The sequence below is a fragment of the Juglans regia genome, chromosome 6 (assembly GCF_001411555.2).
Source record: "Juglans regia cultivar Chandler chromosome 6, Walnut 2.0, whole genome shotgun sequence".
NCBI lineage: Eukaryota > Viridiplantae > Streptophyta > Magnoliopsida > Fagales > Juglandaceae > Juglans > Juglans regia.
This window is the reverse complement of record NC_049906.1, coordinates 36,303,488-36,324,208: the sequence shown is the minus strand read 5'-3', so window position 1 is coordinate 36,324,208 and position 20,721 is coordinate 36,303,488. Positions and strand designations below refer to the sequence as shown.

At 38.6% G+C, this 20,721-nt stretch overlaps 1 protein-coding gene across 1 annotated transcript; it reads right to left on the bottom strand.

Annotated features, from left to right (window-relative positions):
• Positions 1–6,739: 6,739 nt before the first annotated feature.
• LOC118348691 (calcium-binding protein CBP-like) lies at positions 6,740–7,045 on the bottom strand. The gene has a single exon (XM_035690804.1). It carries the CDS (start codon positions 7,043–7,045, stop codon positions 6,740–6,742), a length of 306 nt encoding a protein of 101 aa, XP_035546697.1.
• Positions 7,046–20,721: the final 13,676 nt, after the last annotated feature.

Here is a 20,721-nt window from a genome sequence, read left to right as displayed (position 1 = left end):
CCGAGATGAACTGCTACGGCAATTGAAGATTAATTTAGAGCGATCGCAGAATCGAATGAAGCAGTTGGCAGATAAAAAAAGAAGGGACATTACGTTCAATATCGGCGACTGGGTGCTATTGAAGCTACATCCATATCGCCAGCAAACGGTCTTTAAACGAGTCCACCAAAAACTGGCTAGCCATTTTTTCGGACCCTACCAAATTCTCGAAAAAATTGGACCAGTAGCATATAAATTAAAATTGCCGGAGGAAGCACGCATTCACCCAGTGTTTCATGTATCGCTACTTAAAAGCTACCAGTTTAATGAAGACCTCAACCGAGAGGGGGCTGAAGCTAAACGAGTTGAGTTACCACCTTTCTCCGACGAGGGAGAAGTCATCTTAGAACCTCAAACTATTTTAGACTACCGATGGCTCAAACAAGGGACTCAGATGGTTGAAGAAGGCTTGGTGCAATGGAAACACCTTCCACCCGAAGAAGCAACATGGGAATCAACTGCCAAGCTGAAAGAAATGTTCCCGCGTCTGGACCTTGAGGACAAGGATCCGCTTGTTGGGGGGAGTAATGATAGGCCACGTCGTTCCGCAAGACTTCGTAAACCAAATCCCAAATATTTGGGATAATCTGTTACGGACGATAGCATGCGGCGTGACTGGGTCAATGGGCAACTGGGTCCGTGAGCATATACGCGTAAGGCGCGCATGAATTGCGCGCGAGCATAGCATAATTGCGCGCGAGCGTAGCATGCATAACTGATCAGCGAGCTTATACACATGAAGCGCGCATGACATCCGCACAAACGCACGAAGCGGAGGATTTCCGTTTAGTGTCAATCTATGTTAAGCTTTCGGTTTTTACGCTCTGTTTTTATTCTGTTTTAGGCTCTGTTTTGTGAGCTGCAGTTTCGGTACTTAGTCCGCAAGTCAGTCCGCGTCTTTCCATTATTGTTCCTCAAGTCAGTCCACAAGTCTGTTATCTGTTTCCTTTTATTTCGGTGCAATTCTGCTGTTTAAGCAGAGGAGAATTATGAATAAAGCATCTAATCATTGTTGAGTCAAAGTGTGGTACATTCTCACCCGAAGAGAATACGATTTTTTCTTCAATATTTTCTGTTCTATTCATTTGGGACCTATCATCAACTAATTAATGCGTTCAACTAGGGAAATGCTATGTCTGTAGGGAATATTCGCCCAATCTCAATTAACGGAGAAAACAATGCTTCTATGGCGGAAAATCACTTTTACAGATCCAATATTAATATGAAAATAATATGATGTTGATTAGAAAATGTGATCTAAATTTTCTTTTGGGTATCACATTTTCTAATTGACATGATCATATTCCTTTCATAACATTGGGTTTGTAAAAGTGATTTACCCCCTTCTTAGAGGGCTAAGTGATTTTTCGCCTTAGAAGCTTTATTTTTCCTATTAATAGTATGATCCATTTGTGCTGATAAATAATGAAAAATACAGAATTTTTTTTAAATTTTTTTTTTTTTTTTTGAGTAAACAGGTGTCAACCTTCATTAAGAGAGGACTTACAAAGTTGATTTGAAAAACAAATCAATTACAAACGTTACTAACTCCCCAGTACACTTTCGTGACTGACATGGTCTAGTCCAGACAGTAAATCTCTAAAGACCTTAATCTTCAGAGAGAATACCTTCTCTGTCCAGGACAGAGATTACAAAGCCCCATACCCTGACTAAGCAGGGTAGGGTATCCCAAACCCCAACAACTCCGTCAACGCGGAGGGAGGACTAATACTCCATTCGGACCAAAATCCGAAGGTACTAATTTTTTGGATTTTTATTTATTTTTATTTATTCTTGAGTTTGAACCTGACTCTATACTATACCCCATCTAATAGTTTGCTTTTGGGACAAGTATGTAAGCTAGCTTTGGACCGTTATAAATGATATGGAAGTTTGGTGCATGGTATATGTATATGCTACCTACCCAGACTACAGTAACCAACATTGAGTTTGTTTATAAATAAGTTTTCTTGAGTCTTTACATATTGATATTCGTATGACCAAATTCTGCTATGAGAAGGTAAAGGTTCTCTCCTTTCACAGCCCTCAAATTGGATATTGATGGCACAATTTTCCAGTGTATATTGGAGTTAATGATTTTCCATATTCAAGTTAATTGGACAGTTGAATGCATTAAGTTCAACTACTTTCCCAAGTCTCTCTTTTCTCTAGTCAAGGGCTCATGTTAGATGAGATTAGACATCTAGTTGTTCAAGTATTTCCCTTGTCCTGTTGTACTGAGCCATGTATGGTCCTCTAATTCAACTTTGTGACCATATAGTGGGATCTCTTGTTATGAGGCTTCTTTTCTGCAATTCGGTTTATATTTTTCAGTTTTAGTGTATGCAATTTCTAATAATGGTATGTGATTTTACTCCATTTTTAGGGGCTCTGTTGAAGAAATTTAAAACCATATACGAATAATAATAACTGGGAGTTTGGAGTGTTTGCTACATCTTGGTTGATAAAAGGATTACATCAAGCTGTGTAACCCAGTGAACTTTACATGATGTGCACCTGCCGTATGGTACTAATCATAGAACAACAAAACAATTGAAAGGACATCAAGCAAGTCAAACTCTCTCGACTCTTTTCTAAATTTCATCAATTGGTAAGAGAAGCATGTGGATCTAATGAAGATAAGGATAAAGGAAATGAGAGGAAGCAAAAAAACTCTATGCAACCCAAGTCCAAGTTCAATCTTCCTGGCTTCGGTTATTCTTTGAGTGGACATAAATCTTTGTGCGGATGTGAAGCATACGAATAAAGATTTTGTAGTCATGATAAGTGAAATTTTTCCTTCAAATGCCTCTGTCACGGTCTCTCTCTATGCTTTTCTGCTATCACCGTAGTGCTTTCTGTTAAAACCACATTTCTCCTTATGTTGAGCAATTTCTAAAGCCATTTTGAGCAATTCTACACAGAGATTCATAATAAACATATCACTTTAATATTCCTGTCATATTCCTTTAATTATTCCTAAACTCGTATTCCTGAAACAGCAAAGCACATTGTTTTTAGATGCATATCATAAACTGCAGTAGAAACACATTTCTTTTCCTATATTTGCTTTCTCAATATTGGAGTTTAGGTCACTCATTTATTTGGGAAAGTTATTTGGGAAAGTCCTCAGCTTCGTTGATGTTGGAGGTGAAAGTTGTGCTCTCATTGCAACTGGTAATTTCCACTGAAAATAGGAAGAGTTCAAGTATACTCAGTTGTGAACTTGGCCGTGGCCCATGGCTAAAAAAACAAGTCAATGTTGTTGAGGATACTTTTACATGGATACTTTTTGACTTTTTCAGATCCAAGCTTCACGTCTGTTCTAATCCGACGCTCAGCTTGTGGGGGGTGTTGAGGATACTCTGCCTTAATCTAAGGCTTGACATATGTGACTTAATTCAGACCTTAATTCTAGGAGATTGCTTTGTATATACTTTCCATTCTTACATTTCATATTAATTGTAATTGATATGTAATTATTCCATACGATATGTAAATTGCTATAAATGACAAATTACTCACCACTTCAAAGTGTGGTGGTTTCATCAAACATTCTCAAATGTAACTACTTCCAATGCTTTTATCACCAACCTTGAGCACATTAAAGTTAAAAGCAAAAAACATATAATGCATTCCATTACAAATTTCAAGTTGAGTCTTTGAATGCCACTGTGAATTTGCCCATTATCCCACGTACAGATCGTGCACAAGTCAGTTTTGGAACTAAAGTAATTTTTGTACTCGTCAAACTTTTAAAAATCTAGAGCATAGATGATATGTCCTGGCCTGATGATGGGATGAATTCGCAAATCCTTCTAGATGTGCGGCTTTTTGGATTGTTGTGATTGGCACTAGAGAATCTCCTTCAAGATCACCTTGTCCAGTTTTCTGTTGAAGCTTCTGTGATTGCCAAGAGTCTCAAGATTCAAGGAACTTAAGAGATAAGTCAGCAGATAATCTGCCCCAAAATCCTCAATCTGCAGTAGCAGTTCAGCACCTTGGAATCATAACTGCTTTATTTGGAAAGACAATGCCCACAAGCCATCCTCCTTAATTTACTCTATGCCTCTGTTTAGATAACTTGTATAGAGTTTTGTATTTGTGCATATATGTCTTGTTTAATAGCCACTGTCAATAATTTTAGCTAGATTATTTTATTCTTCCTTCACCTGTATAAATTACCCTCTCAGGCTCCTCTGTATTTTAAGAGCTTTTTATAGCATATTTTGAATATATTTCAAACTTTCCAAGTTATTTTCTCTCAACAGAATTGTAACTTATTTTTCTCATCCTTCATTCAATTCTAACAAAGAGAGCTGCAGATGCTAAACCTAGAATTGGCTATAAATGTTGAGTGGAGCTGATAGGTTTTGGCAAATATGATGGAACCAGAGTGGTTTCTTCCCACTACTGCACAAGTGCTTCCATATTTACTAACCGCTACACCATATGAAACTTTAATGTCTATTCATTCCAATCTGGTTGGAATATGAAACCAGGTAAAAAGAAGCTGTTTCAGTACTTCTGAAGGTGATGGGGAGTTTATTATTTATGTAATTGCTTGGGGGCAGAGATGCTATGAAGTTTTCTATTATGTAGTTTGTGTGTGGGCATTACATGATCTGCGCTTGTTGGTCCGTTCTAAATCAGGTCTAACGTACGTTCTCCAAATGCCTGGGATCATCTTGAAATCATGTGAATGCTCTTGATTTGAATACTCAGCTGGAACCCCTCAGAATAAATTATAGCTAAAACAGCTCCAACTGAGATATCATGATTTTTTGTCGCTGGAAATTCCAGCAATTAGCAAATGACAGTGATAGGTGTGAACAACTTGCTCACTCTCTTTCTCCACTACTATTCTTTTTTTTTTTTGAAAGATGAAGGTCAGGCCTCCTTATTATTAATTATCCTCATCAAGGCTGAGGAGAAACCGTGTGAACAAATAAAGAACAAGAGCCTTCCAACCAATACCCACAGAAAAAGAAAAGGACAAAAACCAAGTAAAACAAAGATACCTTTATACAAGGTCCTTAGGACCGAATGCAGAAACATCCCCCCCTTATCCAGTCATATTTAATTTGCAGATAGTATCTCGGATGCATTGAAGCAGGGCCATGATGATAGCATGTCGGTTGCATTGATGCACAGCCATGATTATAGCATGCCGGATGCATTGAGGCAGGGCAACTATCATATAAAAAGATGCTTTTTGAAGTAATATTTGGATTACTTTTCTCCATAAAACCAATTTTTACACGCAAAAATTAACATTCCATTTATTATTTTTGCAAAGAAAAGGCTTGTTGCAACAGGCAAAAGGGTAATGAAATCCCAGAACTTTCTGGAGGAATTGAATAAATTAATAGAAGACAAGGGAGACTCAAGAGAGGTTTTGGAGGGCCTACTTGGTTACATCCTGTGTTCCACCCAGGTGCTCATCTAGATATGTTATGCATATACGAAATTAGATCTCGAATACTCTCAAATTTTATTATTTAATCAAGAGATTAAAAATCTATTCTTGACAGAATAAATAGATTCTAATAATAAGTTTCGAAAAAAATAAAAACTTTTGTGAGAGAGAATTTTTATTTATTTCTGTGATTCTGTGATTATAAATTCGCAGATGAATAGATCTATTTGTAGATAACAGATGTGAATGATTTTTCTGAAATCAGATCTGAACTGGTATATAAATTACGCCTGTTGCCATTCCAACAGTCACGGCGCCTGTCACACCAACCAGTCAGTACTGGTTCGAGTCCTGCAGATGCGCCCCTTCGGCAATAATTTTTACATCACTTTACTGGGGCACTTGGGCTCGTGGGCCGCACGCTCATGGGGCTTCTGTCGGCCGTGCGCCTTGGGCTGGACACTGGACGCCCAGGTCCGAGTGGAGGGGCCATCCTCTCCATAAAGGATTAAAGAGAGAACCTTCAAAATGGACTTGCTGTAATTTGCCTTTTTAGTTTTTACAGTCTCTAATGAGATAGAGACACGTCATCGTTCATTATGTTTGGAACATAGAAAAACACTACTTTGCCTCTCCACTTTGCCCACTTTATTTGACCGCTTGTCCTTTTTTTTTTTTTTTTAATTTAGTGATTAAGAAAATGATTTTAAATGTATTTGTATTTTTTTATTTTTTTAAATATATTTAAATGTATTAAAAAAATATGAAAAGAAAAAAGGAAAAAAAAAAAAAAAAGTTACGCTGGGCGGTACGCCCAGCGGTCAACATGGGGCGGCATTGTAGCCGCACCCTTACTTTTATCACCATCTTTTTTAACTGTTTAGATATTTTTTAAAAATTAAAAAAAATATATCACATATTTATTTAGTAAAAAAAAATTTCGGTGACCGCCATCGGTGACCACTTTCTGTGGGAAAAGCATTTCCCAAGCAAAATACAGATGCAAGACAAACGTTTACAGGTGGAAAGTGTAAGATTACATTCAATTTCAGAAGAACTTCACATCTGTATTTGGAATTACACAAACTCATTTGGAAATCCAATCAACACCCAAAAAAAAAGACCGAAAAAGAATTGAAACAAACGCAAATATATCGTGCTCATACAAAGATCAATGACCCTAGAATTTCCTAGACTGAAAATCAAACCCAGCAAAGAAATTTGAGATATTAATCAAAACTTTCCTTTCGGCTTTCATCTTCTAACGTTTTCTAATACTGCCTAAGGCCATTCAGACACCAGTGAAATAGAAGAAAAACACTCACCAATTCTTAGTGGGTCATTGGGGTTCTTGAAGAGAAAAATGAGTAGCCGGATGGTCCTGAGACTAAACCTCTGGTAAGCAGAAGAAAGAGCTTGCTGCAACTCAGCAGCATCAATAAAACCACTCCTATCCCTATCCACCATCTGAAAGCTTCTTATAACATCCACATGTGTTCCTGGTGGGAAACCCCATTGCTCATATGACTCACCGTACCCACGAGGAGCAGAAGGCTGAGTTTTGAATATTCTATTAAAGTAAGCCATTGATACGAACAATCACTCCCAAAATGCCTGTTTTTGGTTGCAGAAAAAGGATGTCAAGCGAGAGCTAGAATCTTGGTGAAGAAAAAGAAACACCTGAAGTGGGGGGCGGTGTTGTATCTACAAAAATTCTCAAAGGTTCTGGATTTTGAGAAAGCTTCCGATAAAACGTAACGTAAACGGGGAGGGGAGTGATTCAGAATCCGGGGACTCTTTATTAATATTTATATTGGTGACGCAAAGCACCGCTCAAGCGCGATGGTCTCGCGGGGTGGCTCTGCTTATAAATATTATTTCAACTTTGAAACGTTCCATATTTGACAAACACGGCACTGTTCAATAGCTCTCCGCGCCATGTTTTAGATTGGCTCAATAAAATCATATTCTACTGATAGCACTCTCGTTGGAATGGCTAAATTAAAGTATATTTTTTATGAATATAAGATGAATTTAACTTTTAATTATTTTATTTTTATAAATCTCCACATTGGAATAGTCATTTTTTTATTATATGACAATAAAATAATATAAGATGAATTTAATTTTGACTATTCACATCAAATTTCCAAATTGAATTATCCATTTATTCATTATATAGTAATGAGTAATTAATAATTTTAAAAATTTTTTAATTTTTTTAATTATAAATTTATTTTATTTTATCATATTTTACTATTTATAATATTATATATTAATTTGTAATTGTATTCTAATTATATTTTTTCAATTGTCATTTAAAATAGAGAGATAAATAATTAATATTAAAAGGAGAGAGAAATAAATAATATAAAAATGATTTGATGAATGAATAGTGTGTTCCAAATTTAAAAATTAATTTAAATATTACTGTAGCTATATTCCAAATATAGCTAATTCAATATGAGCAATTTATTGACCTAATAGCTAAATTCTTATTGGATTTAACTTTTAGCTAATCCAATGAGAATGCGTTTAGGCCAAATAGTATTCAAATTCTCCTTTTATAAGATAATAATTATGTTAAATAAAAGGATAGCATAAAGGACGAGAACGTTGAGAAGCAGGAAGTTACTCAAAAGTATGGGTGTAAAGTTAAAAAATGATCGAGACGGATCAGTTGATTTTTCCAGTCCAGACCAACGGTCTTACGGCCCTACTTATAAGCAGCAAGACACAAAGGCAATTGTGTTGCGAAGGAGCTTGATATCGCATGCATGGGGAACACACGTGCTGGTCAAAGGGAAATAAACCATCCAACGAGGATGTATTCGGATAAAAACTACCAATTCTCTTTGTTCAGAAAGTGTTTTTAAGCTTATGTTTGGATTCTAAATTATTTCAACTCATCTTATTATTATAAATTTTTATATAAAATATAATAAATTTTTTAAATTTTAAAATAATAATATTATTAAAAATAATTCAAGTACTTGAAAGCTCTCGGACCACCTCTCGGTGGCCCTATCACCACCTCCCCTCCGGGTGCTCAAAATAAGAGTTTGAGGAGCTGAGTGGTTATGGAGTCAGATGCCATTGCTCTCCTTGACGGGGTGCATGGGTAGTGTTTGGTAGTGGGCTAGTGCATATTTATGCTCAAAATTCCTGAAAAAGTAAAATATTTATAGAAACAAAAGGAAAAAAAATAATTAAAAAGGATAACTATAAGAGATGGTGGTGAATAGTGATGGTAACGCAGCAGAAGTGGAGCCAATTTTATTAGTCTTCTAGTGCAAATGAGATAATATATTTACCCTATTATAAAAATTCATATTGTTAAAGATGTCTATATAACTATTGGTTTTTGGTAATATAACTAATAACATAATGTGATTTGATAAAAATACTATATAGCCATATTTCCAAAATATCTAATAATTTTAAATAGCACGACCTCTCGTAAATGCACCAACACACATAATTGGTCCAAACAGTGGTGGACCCACGTTGGCCTTGGGAGGGGCCACGGTCCCTCCAAAGTTTTTTAAAATCTCACAATTTTCTTTAAATTTTATTTTTATAGAGAAGATCCCCCAAAAAAAAAAAAAAAATTATAAATCTCATATGCTCTCTGAAATTTCAATATACTTAAAAATGTCTTTCTCTAATTTTTTTTCCTATGGTCACAAAATTTTATATAATTTCTATAGGTTATCTATTTTCAAGGATGTGACATCACTAAAAGTAATTTAAACCAAGTTTAAAAAGAAATAATAAATTTACTAATATAAATCCTAAAGTTTTTTTGTCATCTTATCTCATTCCCGTCCTAACCTAGCCCTAATGTGGCTCCCACTTCCACTAAGACTTAGAATATGACTCACTCCCAGACACCTTCCACTCTCGCTTCATTTGCTTTCGTTCCCTCTAGATTTGTTGAATTCCTTACATGCCACTTGTCTTCTTGCTCTCCTTTCTTTCCTTGCTCCCGTCTTACGCCTCCCTTACTCGGGGGAAAGGCTCCGACCAAGTTGATTTCCCGCTGTGCAAACGGCCAAGGAGACATGATTGATGTCAACTCCTCTGGCGGGCAATGATGTATTGGGGTGAACACTTGACACTTCTGACATTTTCGAACGAACTCTTCAACATCTTTAAGAGCATGCAGCCAGTAGTATCCTGCACTTTTCCTATTAGTGCCTTACCACCATAATGGTTCCCACACACCCCATCCATGTATCTCCACCAGTATGTATTGTGCTTCTTCAAACGATACATATCTTAGGAGAGGTGCAGAGTAACCCCGTCTGTACCGGACTCCATCTACCAAGGTGAAGTGTGCTGACCAGTTTTTGACCTTTCGCGCCTCCCATTTCTCGTTAGGGAGCTCATTTACATATAGGTACTTGATTATCTCTATTGCCCATTTTGGAGCCCTCGATTTGACTTCTAAGATTTCGACCTCTACTGTTGGCATGTCAACCGTTCTGATTACTATCTAATCAGGCAAAGGGATGTCTTATTGTCCTGAAGTGGTTCTCACCCCTTGGCACCTGCCGAATCTGGAAGTACCGAAAGTGCTCGCATTTTCCCCCACACCATCAGTAAATATTTCTTTAACTTCTCACTTTTCAGGGTGAACTTCCCTCGACCTGGCTGACAACTATTTGGGAGTCGGCTCTCACTTCTACTTCGTCAGTGCCCAGTGACTCCGTGATTGCTAACCCAACTAACAATGCTTTATACTCTGCCTTGTTATTAGTGGTCTTGAATGCCAACCTGATTGCGGAGTTGTTTTCTTCTTCAGTGTTCATGACAATATGCACCCTCACTCCCTCACCATCCTGGCAGGACGAGCCATCCATGAAGACCTACCAGAGCATCATCAAAGGTGCATCTTGGATCTCTTCCGAAAAGTCGGTGAAGTCCGCAACAAAAACTGCTAGTACCTACCCCTTCACGATGTTTCTGGGGAGGTAGTCGATGTCGAATTCACTCAGCTCTATCGCCCAATTCATCACTCAACCTGAGACATTGGGGTGTTGTAAGATCTTCTTCAGGTGGGCTTCTGTAAGGACCTAGATCAGGTTGACCTGGAAGTATGATCTCAACCGTCTCTCCGTCATCACCATCGTGAAGGCTAACTAGTCCATTCGGGGGTATCTTGCCACTACTCTCTAAAAGGCCAGGCTGGTGTAGTACACCAGTTTTTGGAAACCCTTCAAGAATCGTTCCAAGGCTGCAAAGACTACGCTTGGAGAGACAGACAAATAAAATCTCAGGGCTTCTCTTGGTTCGGCTTGGCTGAGAAGGGGGCTGGTGAGATACTGTTTAAGATTCTCGAATGCCCGATCGCACTCCCTGTCCAAGGTCTGAGCCTTCTGCAACACATTGAAGAACGACAGGCATTTGCTCATTGATCGGGAAACGAACTGGTTGAGCGCCACCACTCACCCAAACAACCTCTGTACTTCATTTATTTTCCAAGGTGGGGTCATGTTTAGTATGGCCTCCACCTATTCCTTGCTCTAAGACCATGAAACTCATAAACTTTCCAACCTCAACATTGAAACCACATTTGGTCGAATTGATGTTCATCAAGTAATGTTGCAGCATCGCGAAGGCTTCGCGTAAGTCAGCTAAGTGCTCTTCAGAGGTTCTACTCTTGATGGGCAAGTCATCCACGTAGATCTCTGTATTGCGCCTATTTGCTCCTTGAACATGCAGTTAACCAGCCTTGGGTAGGTAGTTCCCGTGTTCTTGAGGCCAAAGGGCATAGCCATGTAGCAGTATAGCCTCTTGTTCGTAATGAATCATTTGTTCTCCTCATCGTCTGAGTTCATGAGGATCTGGTTGAACCCCAAGTGCACGTCCATGAAACTCTTCATGTGATGACCCTTAGTAGAGTCAACTATCAAGTCGATCCAGTGTAGTAGGAAGCTGTCCTTTGGGCACTCTTTGTTCAAGTTGATGAAGTTTATACACATCCTCCATTTTTTGCTAGGCTTCTTCACCAATACAATGTTGGAAAACCAAGTCGGGTAGTGTGCCTTTCGGATGAACTCTTTAGTGATGGCGGTGCATTTCTCAGCACTAGAGCTCTGGGGGTTCTGCTTAACTTTCTCGGCCTCAGGGCCTACACAAAGGTGGTGCTCAATTATGGCATGATCAATTCCAGGCATGTCCCCGTGACCCCAGGCAAATACATCTTGGTGCTTATAAAGAAGCTGCCTCATGACCCGCCGCCTCATGTCGGGTTCCATTCTGATGTCGATTTTGATTGTGTTCTCAGGGCGACTGCTTGTTTGGCTCTACCTGCCTGAGGGCCTTCTCATCCCCGACTTCTTTTTCATTGGTGGTGAACTCGCGAGGGTGGGGGTGGGGGTGAGGGTGGTGGTCTGATGCTGCTACTTGGGTATTCAATTGTGTTGACCTCCTCCGCTCCCAATTTTAGCTCTTGCACATAGCATTGTCATGCTAACACTTGTTCTCCCTGGACTTCCCCCACGCCAATAGCCATCAGGAACTTTAGCTTCAGATGGTAATTCAAAGTCACCGGCTTCAAGCTATTGAGGGTTGGTTTCCCCAGTATGGCATTGTATGACGGAGGGGCCTTCACCACTAGGAAGTCTGCATTGTCATAGTCATGTGAAGGACTTTGCCTGCCAAGACTGACAAAGTGATGGTTCCCACCGGCTAAACCATGTCCCCTGAGATCCCCTTCAACGACATGGGTACAGGCCGTAGCCGGCCATGATTGATCCCAATTCGGGTAAAGGTATTCCAAAAAATGATGTCTGCAAAGTTGTCGTTGTCGATAAGGATCTTTCTGGTTGTAAAGCTAGTGACAAGCATGGTCACTACTAGGGTGTCATCGTGAGGGTATAGGACTCCCTCTTCGTCATCTTATCCGTTGGAGATGACTGGTGTGTTGGTGTTTCTTCCTTGCTTGGACAGGCGGTGGTCAGCCGTGTATATTTCTTCATATCACGTCTTCTTGGAATGCTCTTTCCTACCGGAAGAGGTCGAACCATTGCCAGCAAATCCTCCAACGATGGTTTGAATCTCGGCCAAGGGTTGTTTCTGCCGGCAAGTGTCCAAGGGTGGTTATGCACAGGCTTCCCCTCCATCTGCCATCTTCTGGGGCTTTCACTCCATCTTGGCCTCTTAAGCCTTTCTCGGCTCTATTCTCATTCTCTCCTTCGGTTGGTACGATGTTGAGTGGCAAGGTGCTCCACCTCTTCTCTTCTCCTCTTAAAGGTGTAGCAATTCTCATTATTGTGAGTATAAATCCGGTGGTAGGTGCAACAACAATAGCCTCTCCTTCTTGGGTACTTGGTATGTCTCCTTCTTGAACAGTCAAAATAACTCGTGTGTGTCAGGCACCTAGGCCTCTTGAGGGGGGCGGTTTCATCTCTCCTCCCACTATGTTGCCTTTTATTATGCTTTTATAGGGCCTTGGTCCATCTTGATGTGTTAGTCTTCCTTCAGCGTGTTCCAACTTGGATTTCCTCGGGGCAATCGAGGCCGGAGTGTGTCCTCAGCTTTGATGAATTCGCCCGCTTGGTCTATGAACTCCCACAGTCTGGAGGGAGTTCTTCTCACTAGCTCTACCATGTATGGGTTTCGGGTCCATACCCTTCACAGAAGTGCCACCAGCGTGATTTTCTCATCCCGGTCGTCCGTTGCCTACCTTTTTTGTTGAACCTAGCCAAGTATGCCTTCAGGCTTTCGTCCTCCTTCTACTTGATTGTTAAGAGGTAGGCGGCTGGGCGTCTCATCCATCTACTCGCCATGAAATGTGTGAGAAACAGGCGGGCCAGCTCTCAGAAGCTGTCAATTCAGCCAGGTGCCAGTGATTCAAACCATTCCCTCACAGCTCCCTTTAAGGTCAACGGGAAGGCTCTGTAGGTGACCTCCTTGGGGAACCGTGCAAGGTCATATGAGTTTTGAAAGTTTCCAGGTGCTCTAGAGGGTCTTTGGACCTGTCGTACATGTCCATCTACGGGACCCTGAACTTCAATGGTAACAGTGTAATCATCACTTCTACACTGTAGGGAATCTGTGCTGGTAAGCAACTGGTCAACAAACGATGAAGCCCCAATCCTTTTTTACATCTCCTCATATTTATCCATTAGGCTACTTAGCTTGTGTGCATCTTCTTTTTTCTTCCTCGTTGGCGTCTACCCCGTCTGCGCTCACATATTCTTCTTGTTCATTTTGACTCGACCCCGCCACATCTTGCAACTCACTGTTGTTCCTCCTCAAGGCTTCTTTTTCCTGACGAAGATTCTCCATTTCTTCCGCCATCTCCCTCATACTCTCTTCCATCTTTACAAACTATCCCTTCATGTGCTTCGATGTAGCTTCCTGTCCACGTGTTGTTTGTGAATGTGTTGTAGCTGACATACGAAGGACATATTATGTCTATGAAGATCCCACAAACGATGCCACTATTGATGAAGTGTTTTCCACAGATGGCACCCTTGTTGGTGGGCTCAGAGTTGTTCTAGGAAACATCTGATTCCAAAGTCAGTATTTTTCTCCTTAGAGTATTTTCTTCCAAAATCAAAGAAATCTTATTATGACTTGGTGTCCGACTTTTATACTACATATTAGGGGGACAATATGTACCCTGTGTCAGGGGTCAGTGTTTTCATCACAAGTGCTAGGTCGTAGTCTTTAATGAGGCATGGCCTCTTGGGTTGTGCTTTGACGGCAGACATGCAGAGCGGTCACTTTCTATGCACTCCGTCAAAGGCAGGAGTGTTGTCCGCAATCCCTGTCCATTTATCGGATACGATCCTTAAATGCAAGGTGTTCCAGTAAAAGGGTGTCAGAGTTGGGTGGGTCTTGTCTGTCCACCTCGACACGAGCCTACTGACTTGAGGCTCATGGGCTCGTGGGCCGGCTGTGTTGATGGTTCCTAGGCATACTAGAGGGGCGTAACTCGGGCCAGGATGAACTTTAGTATCTTGGTCAGGCCCAACCCAGAGGAAGGGTGAGAATATCCCCTCAAATGGATAAATATCATCTAATTAAATATTAATTATTTATCAATTTTAACAATTTTCTAATTCAATAAAAGATCTACTTCTTAATGGTTAAAATTCCATTAAATTTATATTTTTTACTTTTTTAATTTATCTAATTTTTAATTTTTAATTTTAATTCAAAAACTAAAAAATAAACAACTCTAACTCAGCTCAGCTCAACTCGACTCGAGCTCGTTTTTAGATCGAGTTCGAGCTCGAACTTGATTTGAAAGCATAGTTTACTGAGCCGAGCTCGAAAAAAAGTTATATAAAAATCTTGAACTCAGACTCGTGTTCGAGCTCGAGATTTATTAGTCGATCTGAGCTCGACAATCCTAAGATCGGCTCAATGAGGCTCAATGAGAGCTATGTTTGCACTATTTATCTCAGTCCATTTTATTGCTTCGTTGTTCTCCTCTCATCATGATTGAGACATCAGTCATATTTTCTCTCTCTCCCCTATTTCAAAGGGATTTTTCTTTCTATAGTACTTTTCCTATCTAGCTTTCCAGAAATATGATTATGAGACCTGTCTTGTTTGATTTTTTATTTACAAATATGTGGTCTTTAATTGGGTTGTGAATCTATGAATCTTCTGCTAGTGACTTGTGAATCGAGATTTTTTTTTTTGGGACTTATTTTTTGGATCATGGTAGATAAATCTAGGCTAAGTGCCTACCGTAGGATGGGATAGACATGGAGACCAGTGCGAGTAAAACCCAAGCCTTGTCCATTCCTTGATAATGAGATTTGAGCACTTCCAGTTAGTTCTACACCGATCACAAGTTAACAACAGTTGAGAAAGAATGTCAGCAGCTTTATTTTCCACACTAGGCATGCTTGCACATTTGAGAGATTATGAAGTTTTGTGATATAGTAACCAAATGATTTAAATGAAAATATTTTATTGAATTTTAAAAAATGAGAAAAAAGAAAAAATTGAATAAAAATGTTATAAAATTAAAAAATTGTTTTAATATTATTTTTATTTTGAAGTTTGTAAAAGTTGTATTGATTTTTGTACTTGAATAATGATTAGATGAAAAAATTAAACATTTGAAATAAAAAAATGTTGTGTTTAAGTTATGTTTGGGAATAAAATTTTGAGTGTCCAAACAAGCCCTAAAATTGTTTTTAAATGTGAACCCTTGTGATTCATCCACCCAACCAGCATGCGTAGAGAAACACTTTGACCAGCAAAAGAGCATTTCTTTAGATATATGTAAGCTTTTGAAATCACAAAACAAACAATACTAGCAAGTGGACTTCTTGTTTGTGTTGTTCAAAATGAGGATAAGGGAAGATGAACTCTCCCCAAAACAAACATGAATATGCTTCATGCATAACTAATTAACCATTCTTAAAGTCCAACCTTTGTCTTGTCTTCCACTCATCCTTAGGATGAACTTTTAGTTTGGTGAGGACCATTTCACATTCAGTGTTGTGACGCCAACAGTTAGGTGCTTTTCTAGCATCAGACGTAGGCCTGTGCAAAATATTCGCTGAGTCGCACAACCCACACAATCTGATTGGGTCGAACCCATTGAAGTCGGGTTGAGTAAATGTCGGTTTTGACATCCATCCAATTCTATTAATACATTTGAACTCGAAACCCATTTCAGTGTCTGCATCTGTCTGTGTATGTGTCTCTCTTTCTTTCGCAAAATCAAACACGATCCACGCACTTGAGCTTTGAGACATAAAGTTTCACATATATATATATATATAGAGAGAGAGAGAGAGAGAGAGAGAGAGAGAGAGAGAGAGATCTTTATTTCATGGGCCTTTACTGTAAAGACTTGGTTAGAATTCTAACTCTACTCCAACTTTTTCATCAATGGCCAATCCTCTCAGTCTCAGTCTCAGCTCCTTCTTCACTCTTTTGATTCTTCACAGACTTCTACCCATTATCGGCCTTCACCTTCTCCTCATCTTTCTTCACTCCCTTTTATAAGTCTCGTTTATTGGTTTTCCTAGTGCCCACTTCCTCTTCTTTCTACTTCTCTCTACTTGATTCTCGGGAAAATAAGATACAAAATATTATTTTATTCCTAGACTTTTCTGGAGCAAAAGCAAACTGGCCCCCCACTAGTTGATTGCTCTTTGAAGGTGGGAAAGTGGAAGAAAGTTCAACTTTCAAATATCTACATCCCTTAGGAAGTTATAAACTTCATTGACTAAACTTATTATGTAGAGGTGATCTTTCTATCTTTTTATGCAGATAGAAAAAAATAAAGCATAAACTTCTATGAAATAGGAAGTTCACAGGAGAGCATTGATTTCTCATTAAAGAAGGTGGGTGCGTGGTGACCATTGTCATTGATGTCTATAGATGTGTGTTGATTTTATTGGGTATGTTGACCCCATAGACAAACTCGTATTGGTTTTGATACGTCTGATTAGGCCTGCAACATGACCTGCCCAAGCAAATTTTGGGCCTGACCCAACCCGGTCTTGCATGGTGAAAGCGAATTGACCCAACCCATTCGGGTCAGGTTAAAATTTTTGATTTTCTTTTTATTTTTTGATTTTTTTTAAACGTCTGCATAAAAAGATAATGAGAAATCAAATAAAGCAAAAAACAGGAACCGAATGGGTCAGGTCAATTCGCTTTCACCATGCAGGACCGGCTCGGGTCATGCCCAAAAGTTGCTTGGGCGGGTCATGTTGCAGGCCTAATCAGACGTATCAAAACCAATACGAGTTTGTCTATGGGGTCAACATACCCAATAAAATCAACACACATCTATAGACATCAACGACAATGGTCACCACGCACCCACCTTCTTTAAGGAAGAAAGTCCAAATAACCCAGTCATGGATCTCCCTCTTCATCTCTGGTGTCATCCTCTATATCACCAGGAGTTGCAATACCAGATCCATAGTATTATGGGTAGGACCGTCACATGAGCATGTTAAACGTAAGAAGTATCCTTGTGAGAGGATTAATACTGTGTTTGGTAAGTTCACTACTATTTACTACTTTTTTTTACCACTATTCAGTGTAATCACTACTTTTCATTACTGTTTACAGATCATCTGAGATCACCTAAGCATCCAAACGTAACAATATTAATATTTGCAATATAGCATTATGCTCTCAAGGATTTTCAAATAAGGTAAATAAGACAAGTTTTGGCAAACAGAAACATTCATGGAAAAAACATTAAAAAGACAAGAATTAAAAAGAAAATAATAAAGACTCAGGCATGGCCATACATAGGTCACCAACCAAGGAGACCCATGCAACATGGGTCGTAAGGATCACACCCAAGTAGAGACCTAAATACGACTTGGAACAAGTGGAATTGTTAATTTTATTAAAAAAACAAAAAAAATATTACAATGTGTTTTTAATTTTGTTGCCACGTGTCACTACCATTGGTGATAAGGTGACATATTTAGCAAAGTATTAGCGGTTTACTATAAACGGATCAAAATTAAAAACATACGGATTAAAAAGTTAGTATAAGGATCAATCTATCCAAAAAGCAAGCTACTTGGACTATATTGGCATTTTAACCAAAAAACTAATGAAAATATATTTTGTATCCAAACTACCACTTTGGAGATATTACACCCTGCATATAACATCAAATTCTGGTCATATTATTATGGACAAAGACTAATGACGTGGCACCTTCTAGACAGTCATCTAAATAATAAATGAAACTTTTTAATAGCTTAAGAGTACCAAGTATCTAAAGCGATAGTTTGATTTCACATTACAAAATAGGAAGTGTGAATTTGTAGTACAAATTGTAATTTCTCAAAACAACTGAAATTCCTATAAGTAATTAAGACTGACCAAAGTATAAGATTACCATAACAAACTTCAATAATTCAGATAACTGCAAAATTCAGATATATAACAATATTTAGGCTTTTGGGATTAAAACAAACACTTCCTGATGTATAATTTTTCACACTAAGAGGGGCTACTAATATGGGCGATACCTGCGCCCATGGCCACCATCATTGTTGTGCCTTCCCCTGCTTGAACTGACACTACTCTTGTTGCCATTTCCACCACCACCCCTGATGACACTTCTTTGATGTGAAGCAATATGTGGTTGTGCTCCTGGCTGTTGCCTGCAATGATTAAAAGAAAAAAGGGCCTTCACTCCCCAGGCATGTAAAGCAATCAATATATATTTAAATATTTTTCCATATATTCCCCCCATCTTGAATCTGCCGTTGGAAGTCCGTTTATCAAATATACTGTCATAAAAAATTTAGAAGTGCACCAGCCATGGAACAAAGCCATTCAGCGAATATGTTAAGTTCTGTTCAAAACCATATATACAATGATATAGGCAATAAATAATAAGCAATGCAAAAGGTACTCAATATCAAAGCAACCTAAAGAATGCTCTCACTGTTCAAAACCATATATTCAAAGACCCTAGGCAAAAAAGCATCAAAGCAATGCAAAGAATAGTCCTAAACTTCATACTTCGGGAACTTCCAAACGAGTCCAATAAAAAAGATTAACAGAATCTTTCTTAACCATTATAACATGCACAAAATAAGTAGCAATAAGAAATTATGGCTAAAAGGTACATAATTATATTTCAATGGTACAGAAGTCTGAAGGGGAATGTTAAAACACACTTAGACAACACTCACTTAGGATTCACAATGTAGGAAAAGGTTCTCCCAGGCAATGCCTTCTGCTTAGAATACATCTCCATTAAGTCTATCTGTTACAGTCATTGCCGTGGGGCTCCAGATCCTCCGCTTACCAACTAGTATCTCCATTGTCTCGGATTATTGATCTGTAGTTTAAGTTCCTTTAAAGGAACATCAGAAGTTTATGCTATTAAGGCTTTCGGCAGAAGTTCTATGGTCCGTTGATGCGAATTAGTACAGGTATGCATCTGCGTAGGAATTCTTACCAGTTGTAGCTTTTCAGGGAGCAATTCTGATGAAAAGATTGTAACTGAAAACTGTCATACAATTGTATGCATAGAAGACACGGATTAGTTAAGTCCAAATCTGTCAAATGCCACGAGTTAAAAAAAGATCAGCATATCATGGAGTTTGCATCGCTTGGAAATTGGAGGCTTGTAGGAGTCTTAGACGTAGTGCATTTATTTTATGGAACAAGTTTCTTCATTACTTTTGTTTTATTATATTAGGAGGCTGTTGGTGGAACAAATATTTTAGAATTATAACAGAAATTGTTATAGAGTTTTATTTTATTTTTGAAGTCTTAAAGTAGTTAGTCTATATAAAGGCAATCTATGATCATTATTGAGAAGTTGCTGATTAGTATTTGAAATTTATAATTGAAATACCCTATGATCGAGTTTTCCCCTATTCCTTGTTATCGTAGAGCGAAATGTTTAAGATTACAGAGGGATGTGATCTAAGTGGGGTAAATCTCATTCCTACAACATTCTGCCACACTTGCGATGTCAGATCCAAACAACTAACTGCATCAATTGGCATCAGTGTTGTAGGTTCAATTTCTACCATGGTAGGTAGAGAAGTATGGGGTGGACAACATGCACGGACAAACAACGCCTGTGAATGTGTTGGAACAACACTAGGGCAGCAACTACAGGCCTTTTTACAGCGCAAGAAGGTGAGTTTTGGAAGACTGATCAAATAGATAGTATCAAAGGAGAAGCTATCAAATTGGGTTGAAGAGGTGGAAGAAAAAGACTCGTTGGATGACCACTCATAGCTAGATGACCTTGAGAAGAAACATTCTTCCATAGGCTGGGCATCCACACCAATCAGAGATACCTATCCAAACGACAATGACCTAGTGAAAATAAAGATGATGGTGAAATTCGGAATTTCGATTGGGCATTGAGAAAATTAAGTTATGCTGATTTTCTTGGAGTTGAGATTTTTTTTTTCCAAATTTAACTAAACAAAGTATCACTTTTGGATTTTGGCAAGAAAAGTTCATTTTTGGTGAAAAATTGTTGAGTACTATTTTATTTCAAGCTAGGCCAAGCAATTTCAACTTTATTATGGCAATGAGATGCTCATAAAAAAATTATGGCCATGAAATGAGATCACAAAAGAACAGGAAGATGGGCTGGAGAGAATAATGCAGATTGTAACTCAAAACTATGATACAATTGCATGAGTAGAAGACACGTTATTAGTTCAAGTCAATCTGTCAAATGCGGCAAGTTCAAAAAAGATTGGCATATCATGGAGTTTGCACACCATTTGCAAATGGTAAAGTCTGTAGGAGTCTCTGACATG

Excerpts from the sequence above, each read along its gene's own strand:
- LOC118348691 (XM_035690804.1), bottom strand. The coding sequence starts at position 7,045 with ATGGCTTACTTTAATAGAATATTCAAAACTCAGCCTTCTGCTCCTCGT.